Source organism: Coniophora puteana (assembly GCF_000271625.1).
Source record: "Coniophora puteana RWD-64-598 SS2 unplaced genomic scaffold CONPUscaffold_18, whole genome shotgun sequence".
In the NCBI taxonomy this organism is placed as follows: domain Eukaryota; kingdom Fungi; phylum Basidiomycota; class Agaricomycetes; order Boletales; family Coniophoraceae; genus Coniophora; species Coniophora puteana.
This window is the reverse complement of record NW_006913070.1, coordinates 431658-441380: the sequence shown is the minus strand read 5'-3', so window position 1 is coordinate 441380 and position 9723 is coordinate 431658. Positions and strand designations below refer to the sequence as shown.

The following is a 9723-nucleotide window of genomic DNA, read 5'->3' as shown; positions in this document are numbered from 1 at the left end:
CTCGAAAAATGGAAAGACCGATCCAACCTCCAACCAATCTGGTGTTAAGCACAAAACATATGTATGAACTTGATGGAAGCTGGCGAGACTTGATGCAACTTGTTTTGGGGAACCGCGACTTTTTACAAACTTAATTGCCCTTACAACTTCTGTCAAGTAACGAAAAGATGTCGCAACTTTCCACAAATTCTTGAAAGATAATACTAGCTTCACACCCGGGAAGGTTTTTCCTGATTCCCCTTCGTTTGCCGTATCCAAATCTGGCAAAGGACTTCAGTCAGCTCATTGAGCCCCGAGTTCAGACGTATTATTTACTAGCCGTCGCTCTTCGCAGAATTGATATTCTTGAGTTATCTCCAAACTCATGAACGTTTAACTCACCGAAACGACATAGTAAGCCGCTTGCAATTAAGGAGAAAGGGAACGCTAACACCGTTGATGCATTCCTCGACAATATCTCCAAAGGGAAAAGTAAACAGAGGGACAGGGATGAAGAATAGCATCGCTTGCCACCGATAGTGATGTTTTGAAAGCTCTACCAGGCCCGATGCTCGCGTCCGCATCGGTCTCCAACAATCAGAGCAGAAGTGGAGATGAACTTTGCACCTTGAAGGTAAATGATACATCACTGGTTTCTACAGAATCATCTGCTAATGCCAACATGCAGCGTTCCATTCCTGGTCTGCTAAAGATGATGATCAACAACTCATATATACGACACTACATCATGCCAGCAGTGAATGCTGTAGCCAGAGCACGAAAGGGCCGCTGATGTCTATGACACCTTGTTTCTAGTCTGATGTATGAAAGTCACCGCTTGGGCATTTACCTATTGACTCAACCATCATTAGGACCAAAATAGATCAACGAAACCTATTTATTGAGCATGCAGCTGTGTATGTAGAAAAAAATGCAAGTAGATCTTCTTCACAAGTTCAAGTTACCAGCAATAATATTCATCCCACCCCGTCTCGTACCCTTGCCACTGGGAATTTTGCTTGGTTTCTCTGATGATATTGAGATAGAACGGTGCCAACGATAGTATCGGCGTCTTCTTGTTCCCAAACAGCTCAAACAGGTTCTCCCTCTGTGTCGTATTCTGCATGTACTTCCACTCGCCAAGATCACACGACCTTGCCATATTATTTGGAGGTAAGTTCAACCCTCAAGAACATTTTCAAGCTTTCCTCTTTCTGCACAAATCAGCTTGAGGCATTAGACGGCAAAGATGTCTTTGTTCTTATGCCCACTGGAGGTGGAAAGAGTTTGTGTTACCAACTCCCCACCATTTGCAAGACCCAAGGAGTCACATTAGTCATCACGCCGCTCCTGGCAAATATTAAAGGCGGAGAACATTGACGCCGTCTCACTCAGTTAAGGCGCACTTTGCGGAGAAAACACCCGTGATGTTGAGAGCCAACTCAGGAGGAATGGTGCGCCGAAGCCGAGCTTGGTATACATTACACCCGAGAGAATGCAAAACAGCAACTCTTTGCTATCTCTCTTGGACAAACTCAATGACCCAAAGCAGTTAGCACGCTTTGTTGTCTATGAAACACACGTAATTCAATCTTAGGGGTGAGATTTCCGAGACGCAGTGAGTAACAAGCCGTTCTTTGTACATCACGGGCAATACCAAACATACCGTATAAGAAGCTTAATGTCCTTCGTAACAACTGACAAAATGTTCTCGTCATGGCACTCACCGCCACTGCAGATGAGACGGCAATCCGGGATATCACAACTCAACTCCAGTCTAAGCTTGAAGGACGAAGCCAAGTTAACGCAATCTTTCAACTGGCCCAACCTAAGCTACACAGTACACCCCAAATCCAATAACAAGAAGCAAGCCACGCAAGAAATTGCTACATTCATCAAACCGTAACACCCCATCGGTTCAGGTGTGGTATACTGTTGATCCCGCAATATATTGCGAGGAAGTCACAAGCCAACATCGTGGCGACTTTGGCCTGTCGGCGCACTAGATTATCATGCTGGCATAGGCACGGCTACGCGAGTCGGACCCAGAATCAAAAGCGACTGGCTCTCAGACAAGTACAAGATTGTCATTGCAACAGTGAGTGGGTTTGCACCCCACTTTACCTTAGCCTGATGGTTTGCTATCTACTTGCATGCAGCTTCCATATTGACAGAGTCACAGCCGTTTGTCATCCACCATTCCTTGCCTAGTAAGGATATGGACGGGTAAGAGTGTTTACCTCATTTGCGAGGCGGATGACTAACATGTAAACAGGTATTATCAAGAGATGGGTCACGAGGTGGGCGTGATGGTCTTCAGTTGGACTGCGTTCTTCGTATGTCTTGAAGTCAGCGTCGGTTGGGCAATATCTAACGTATTGTGATGCTTCAGTCTTTTCTAACAAGGACCTCATTGGGCGGTCAAGCATGGTTCAGAACGATAGTGAGAAGTCTGCTGAAGAAAAAGAACGCCAGACTGCCGCCCTTCGAGCAGTAGCCATCTATTGCTTGAACGGGGTAGAATGTCGCCGGACCATGGTCCTTAGACACTTCGGCGAGAAGTTCGATCCCGCCAATTGCCACAAGCAGTGTGACAACTGTCGCAAGGATGGCGCGTCTGTCACCCAGGATCTCACTGCTTATGCGCAGAGAGTGATTGAGCTCCACAAACAGATGTCTGCTACAGGCTCTATGATCGCTACTGGGACCCTCAAGGCGGTTTTCAAGGGCCGAAACATCAAAGCGGTGCGGGAAGGCGGGCATCAGCAGCTCTCGTTGTGTGGTGCTGGGAAGGACCTCGATGCAGCTATACTCGACAGACTCATCGATTATATGCTCCATAACACCAGCATCCTTCGCATTGAACGAGTTGCTAGAGGACAGTGGACCCAGAACTATGTGGAGGTAATTAATATCCTTGCTGTTTATCACGCGTTCTCGAGAGATTTTGACTCCTTCATTTGAAGCTGGGGGACCAGGCCGACGCCTGTGTCAAAGGACGTCTTCAAGTCTGCCTGGCTTTCAGAGATGAAGACATTGGCTCCGCCAATCAAAGCTACTCCGGGTCATCCATCGGACGGCAGTGGCCAGCCAAGACACCTGCCAGTGCTAGTACGCGACCTAGGGAGTCCGTTGACACGAACAACTCCTTCAACGAGGACGACCTTTACGATGACAACAACGGTGTCCCGATTTCTGACTTTGAGTCCATCAGGGAGGCACCAGATCCCCAGCTAATGGGCACTACATCATTGTCAAGAGTATCGTCCAATGCGAGTTTTGCTGCATCGAGGCCAGCTGAGCACAATAACACGGACATAGATGAGGAGCTTGTGCAGCTGCGTAAACTTCATCCAAAGGTGTGTTCGTCTACAGTGTATGTTGCGCAGCTGTGCTTAAGTTTCGTAGTTTGCTCTCCAAAAAGGGGTCAATTGCGAAGGAATCTTCGAAGACTTCATTCTCGACAGTATGGCGAAGTTCGTCCAAAATGTGAGAGTCTTCTCTGGCTATTCCTCGGCAGGCACTTATGACTCCTCAGCTATTGATGAGCTGAGAGGATTGTTGTCGACTCTTTGCCCGAATGAAGAAGAAGTTCTAGTGAAGCTAGACCGGTATGGCAAGGGATTTGTGAGGATATTTGCACATGGCAGCAGGTAATCCACTTATAAATGGCCTCTGCCTTGATTAAGCTGCCATCTAATTGCCTCTAGTGATACCGTGACCTTAGCTGGCCTGTTTCACAGTTCTCAACTACATCGACAATATGACTATGCACCCTAGTAGTCATCTATATACACAGAGACCATTATTTTAAATCTGGATGTTTGATCATTTTGTCATTGCAATTGTCTTCCCCATTATTCTATCTGCCACGTCTAGAGTATAGAGGCATCATCCGCTTCACGTCACAGCACTTATAAATCATACCAACTAATTAACACGCCAATCCACCACTATAATTAGATAATGACCATGGCACAATGTAATCAACAATAGGCCTGTTGGAGCAAATCTAACTCGAGCAGAAAGATCACCAGGCCTGGACCAGCTGTAGATAGCTCAAGACTCAATTCGAAGGTGGTGTTGACACAAAATCCCTGTGTATTACTCTCTTCTACATATATTCTAATGTAAGTATGTAAAGCAAACAAATTACCAATGCGGAAAGAATGGTGTAGACTTAGACATTGCAGTATTCAAACGCCGGAGCGCCTGGTTACGAAGTCTCGATGATGGCCTTTGAGTAACCTGGACCCTCCCTTTCAAGAGCCTCGTCAACAAACATGACATCTGTAACGACCAAGTTCAAAGATTTCTTCAAGTATGGCAAGAAATGCGTCAACATTTCCGATTCGGGGAACGGCAACCCTCTTCGGAAAGCGGTCTGTGCTCCAAACTCAGCCATCCGTTTCTGCATGAAACGATCAGTAACGAGTAGTTACTCAATGGTACTTTCAAACAAACCTTGAGTAGCTGAATGAACGGCATCGCACGCTTATCCTTGATGAGGCCTTTCTGGGCAAGGATTTCGCGGACCTTAGCATCATCAACCTTGTTTGCCTTCTCATCATATGCGTCCTTGACCGCCTGCATGCACGCATCCTGCCACTCTGGGAACTTGGCTGCGACGTAGGCATGAACGCCCTTGGGTTTCTTGGAGTCAAACAGCGCGTCTTAGCCGCCCCTTGCCCGTTGTTTCCCTTCTGGATCTTCTTCAGCAAGCTGGTCTCAGCGTCCCGGATCGTCTTGACCGTCGTGCGCATGTACGCGCCGGTCTCAACGATAGTCTTGTCAACAGGCTTGGATGGCTCGGGCCAACGAGCCAGTTGCACGGACTTTGCTTCCTTCAGAATACCAGCCCAGATATGCTCGGTGAGATGAGGCGCGATGGGGGCGACGAGGAGAGCGGCGGTGCGGATCCAGTACTAGTATTGACCGGAGGTCGGCGTGCATCCTACATCAGGGAAAGCCACAAACATGAATTTCCGTGGATTTACGCAAATACTGTGTATTCAACCAAATTTGATACTTTTTGAAGAGTTTCAGGGCACTTTAGAAAGTCAGGATGGCTTCGAAGATGTTGACTCATCAAAACAGCGTGTGATTGTGCATTGGGTATAACTGATATGTTTAGGCGTGTACCAACAATGATTCAGCATGTTACAGTGTCGGTCTACTTCAAATAGATTATAACAAGATCCTTTAATTCTACTTAGAATACAGTCATATATGCGCGACGGTCGGAAAACGGGTTAACATAGAAAGAAGGGCAGAGGTCAAGAACATTGTTACTAGACCACTCTCTGGGGCATACAGGGCCAAAACGGGGTATGAGGTGAATACTGCGCACAATGTTAGCCACGGGGATGATGCTGACCAATGGTGCATTGTTTTTTCGCGAAGGTTTTACCATATACATGCGATGGGGATCTTCGGCGGTTGTGAAAGGATCGAACCACTCAACATATGCCAGATGAATTGGCACGCCTGCCACCTTCGCCGGCGGGAAGAGACTTTGACGGGCTCGTTCGTGAAGAGATAATACAACGCGAACGCGTGCGATACAGTGGCCTGGTATCGAATTCAATAGTCAGAACGTCAGAATGTACAAGAAATAGTCTACCACGCACCAGTTACTCCTGATAAGGCTCCATTTCTGCCATTGACAAGCACAGTTTCGAATCGGCTAGGGACGTGTTTGCTCCGCTGGTCCGTCTTCCCCGGTTTGGCATAAACAGCGTTAATGGTGACCGAGCAGTCAACAACGCCGTTGCTGTCCACATCGTTGTACCCGATCTTATCGTACACGGACACTGAATTCAAGGTGAGGATAAAATTGGACACACGATGCTCAAGTTGAGCATGTGTTAGATCGGGGTTGGAAATGAGCAAAGCATACCGGGCGAGCGCAGCCTTGAAGAATTGGGCACCATACTGCTCAGCCAGCGCGTTAAAAGAGACATGGTGAACAGAGGGGTGCTTGGGCATTAGACACCGACGTGCATACTGGAGATTGGGAACACGAGGCGAGAGCAATAGATTGTAGCGGGTTGGAGCAGTGACTAATGTCGCAGTTGGAGTATGCTGTTGTGGATCCGCCAGTGAATGAATCGGGTATGGTAGGGTATCTTCTCGCGGCGTTCGAGCCATAGAGTGATCTGTGTATGTTCGTCCTTGTGATTCGTTGCATGATACGCATCCTTTGCAAGGTCAATATGAAGCCGTTCAGTATACTCTGTGTGGTAATTGTCGGTTGCCTCAAATAGACGTATCATGTAAGCGTAGTGCTCAAAGGAATGGAGCTTGGGTAAATTGAACGAGGTGCGAATGCCGAGCTGGACAAAAATAGCCTTATTCTTGTGGAAGTTGGATAGGGCGTCGTCAAGGAGGTCTGAGTGACAAGGGTGCTGAGCCAAGTAGAGGAAATCAAGCAGCCCTCTTACAGCGTGAATGAGCCGTGTGGGCGAGAGATTATCAGGTAGGCGAACTCCTAGAATGATTCCGACTCGGAGAAGGAAACGGCAAATCTGGGCGTGCTCCGTACCGCTGACGCGTTGCAGACCAGATATGCCCTTCATGAATAAACGGATGTTGTGATTTGGTGGGAGACGGCGGCACCATGCATCGAGTTCTGCTTCACCAAGAGCTGACTTGAGCCATGAAATTAGATGCTTCACCATGCCCTGGTAGAGCTGATGAACGCAAGATGAACGTCAGAGGTGGCTTTGACTTCTGGACCAGAGCGGGAGCGGTCATCTTACTATAGATTGGCGTGGAAAGCACAGCGACTGGCTCGAAAAAGACAACGCGCTCCCTTTTGAACGCGATGGGGCTGTCGATGCGAGCTGGCGGCAGATGGTAGCTTCGTTCAGCCGCTTCAACTTACGAACTCCAAGAAGGTCCGGCCGAAGGCGAGCAGCTGAACTCAGAGCTCATCGCGTGCTCTCCGGAATCCCAAGATGGCAGCCTGCGTGGCAGGATCCCGAGAGCGCTTGGCTTTGCCCGAGCAGGGGTCCGACGCCCATACACACGCCATACGCCAACATGCCTACGGTTAGGCTAGCCGTTAACCGGATGGTTGCCTAGTTGGGCCCTGTTGGGCCCGTAGGCTGAATGACGGGAAGCTGTGCTGCAGATGGTGAGGTCGGGGACTTTAAGTAAGCGCGGCGCTCGATAGCTAATATATAGGGTGAAAGCTGCGAAGGAGCAGGGCGCGGCGATGACCGCGGGCGACGCAGTGCGAATTCGAATCAGCAGCGAGGCGCGGCGGCGGCATTTCGATTGCGGAGGCTCGAGCCCGTTGTTACTCGTATTATTACTCACGTATTCAATGTTTCTGCCCGCTTTTATTTGGCTTTTTGTTTGTGTTCTTTAAGAGATCTCCTTCAGACGAGAACACCCGGGAAATGGGAAAGGCGGCATATGCCGCCGTGGCGGCGGCGCGGCGGCAGTGGCGGTGCACATACCTTCAACTGGACCGGATCTACGCGGATCCTTTACTCCCTCGACGAGCCACCGTACGGACGGCTCGCCGCCGTAGAAGTGGCATATGACGAAGAAATACAGACTACGGACATAATCCGTGCGCCGAACCTTGGTGTTGAGAGCGGCGTTCAAGAGCATTTCCGGTGGCATGGTACAGAGTTACAAGCCTTTGAGACGGAGCCGTATTAAGGAAGGATATTGTACTCACACAATCTTCCAGAGGGCGGGTCTGAACGCACAAAGCATATGAAGCATTGTCTGTTCGACTTTGCATAAGTAGCTTCCGCATACTTAGGTACTTTATCAGACTACCCCACTGGAGCCCATGTGAGAGCTGCATGAAAGAGGATGGAAAATGTGGACCTCTTGAAAGGCACGCGAGGCTGCAATCGTAAATGGATGAACGATGTCTAGGGAGGATATCGTACGTTTATGTAGACGAAGGATCTGAGCGAAACGAGGATGGCTTGCGAGATGAACAGCGTATGGTTTGTCTTTTGGATTTCGCATAGCACCTTGGATACCAGGCTATCGTCTGCAGTTGGACGTACCGATACTATGATTATCCATGCCCACGTACTACGATGCTTGTGCTATGTCTCGCTGCCTCATTGTCAACGCGTGCAGCCATTGCTGCTCTATCACTCTCAACTGGACCCTGTCGCTGAATTTAAACAGTTCCATGCAGCTCAGTGCATGACGCAGCATTGATACAAAGTACAAAAGTAGAAGAGAGCTGATGCGGTCAACATAGCTACACTACACTCCGAGAGAGAAGTTAAATATCGTGGTATCGTCGTCAGCCCGAGTCGCTGGAGTATCAATCTAATTCATGTTCACTGGAGTCCGAATCGGCACTTTCAATAGAGTCCGAATCATTCTTATTGGAGTTTGGATATGTCGAAACTTATAGTGTAGGGATGCAACGTTGGCGGACTCAAACACGCTCAGTCTTTGCTCAAGCACGCATAAGCGTGGCGGCGAGACGACGCGCGGCGGTCACATCGTGGGATTTTTATTTTATACACCGCCACTGACGCCGCGCCGCCCAGCCTGCCGCCGCGACTTGCCGCCTTTCCCAGATCTCGGACTTTCTGCTTCAGACCAGATCTGCTTTCGATTTGGAAATCCTCGTCCTTTTGGGCCATCCCACTGATAAGATAATGGAGCGCTCCGTTCGTCGCCATCCTTTCCTCCCGTTCCTCCCGTTTTCACATTATGGATCCTCGCAAGTGTAGAAGTGGTACGTCTCTCGTGCTCTCTAACGTCTACACTCACTTACCAGACCTGCCAGGACCACAGTGCAGATCTCCAGTATGTACCATTCCCATCCCTTTTGGGCTATTAACTCACGAAAACCCGCTCGTAGATGGCGCCTGCAGTCTTCTCGACTCAGCCTTGGTGATTGCCATACCTGATGCTACTCTCATTTCATTCCTCGCTTCAGATACAGAATCTGTAGGTACGCCCTCTCGCTCGAACACCATCCCTTTCCATTGATAATGTCTATCACAGACTCAAACTCGCCATCCGCGAATATACACTCAGTGCATGCTCGACCACAGCGAGCTCGGTTCCTGTCTCTCGGTCCACCCCTCCTTGAAACTCCCTCACTCCTGGTGCCCCATCCTTTCCTCTCCACAGATCCGCACCATGCCTCCTGCTACGACAAATTCGTACGTTATCACACGTCCTCTTCTAATGCCTACTAATTGCCCCACAGTGTTTCAATCCCTTGCCTCACTCGCTTCATCGGAACTCAGCGATGGGCAACGGGCACCTTATGCTGCGCAGGTGCCAGCAACCTCTCAGTAAGTTGCAGCCCCGACCGCTACCGCTTCCGCGCCGTAGGTTAAAGCCCTGCTGTCATGTTTGACTGCACGCCTCACGTCCCACCGGCCTCTCGGACTGCCTGCATATACCAAACGGCCAGAGACCGTTGCAATTGGCCGCCTTCGCAGCCCATCCTGCAGGCGCTCCTCTGTGTTATCACTTGATCCCCCGAGTCTTACTCATGTCCCGATACGAACTGTAGGTCTTGAAGCTGCTTGAAGCTTCAGCTTCAGGTTCGATTGCGCGGAATATTCGCGCGTCGGAGGGCCTCGCAGTGCTGAGCGAGATTTTGCCCGCATATTCCAGCTGGAGCCGCAGGTGGCAGGTATGTCCCTCCGCTCGTGTTGCTTACCCTCCTAAATCGCTGCTGGTGGTAGCACCGCTGACCTATTGCGCCTCACTGCGCGGTGGCAATAATGGGTATTC

At 49.5% G+C, this 9723-nt stretch overlaps 4 protein-coding genes across 4 annotated transcripts; 2 read left to right on the top strand and 2 right to left on the bottom strand.

Annotated features, from left to right (window-relative positions):
- Positions 1-1164: 1164 nt before the first annotated feature.
- Positions 1165-1359, top strand: CONPUDRAFT_66856 (uncharacterized protein; the record flags this gene model as incomplete). Its single annotated transcript, XM_007776618.1, has 1 exon — positions 1165-1359. A coding segment is annotated over one exon (195 nt), but the record flags the coding sequence as incomplete, so codon positions are not given.
- A 336-nt stretch (positions 1360-1695) lies between these two features.
- Positions 1696-3636, top strand: CONPUDRAFT_77682 (uncharacterized protein; the record flags this gene model as incomplete). Its single annotated transcript, XM_007776741.1, has 8 exons — positions 1696-1819; positions 2004-2081; positions 2139-2205; positions 2255-2315; positions 2386-2883; positions 2946-3090; positions 3301-3338; positions 3388-3636. 8 exons carry the CDS (start codon positions 1696-1698, stop codon positions 3634-3636), a joined length of 1260 nt encoding a protein of 419 aa, XP_007774931.1.
- Positions 3637-4195: 559 nt separating this feature from the next.
- CONPUDRAFT_159638 (uncharacterized protein) lies at positions 4196-5967 on the bottom strand (the record flags this gene model as incomplete). The annotated part of the gene is made up of 6 exons (XM_007776740.1): positions 4196-4390; positions 4444-4601; positions 4646-4904; positions 5390-5550; positions 5610-5792; positions 5826-5967. The coding sequence occupies 6 exons, from the start codon at positions 5965-5967 to the stop codon at positions 4196-4198; spliced, it is 1098 nt and encodes a 365-aa protein (XP_007774930.1).
- Positions 5968-6041: 74 nt separating this feature from the next.
- Positions 6042-6680, bottom strand: CONPUDRAFT_66852 (uncharacterized protein; the record flags this gene model as incomplete). The annotated part of the gene is made up of 1 exon (XM_007776617.1): positions 6042-6680. A coding segment is annotated over one exon (639 nt), but the record flags the coding sequence as incomplete, so codon positions are not given.
- Positions 6681-9723: the final 3043 nt, after the last annotated feature.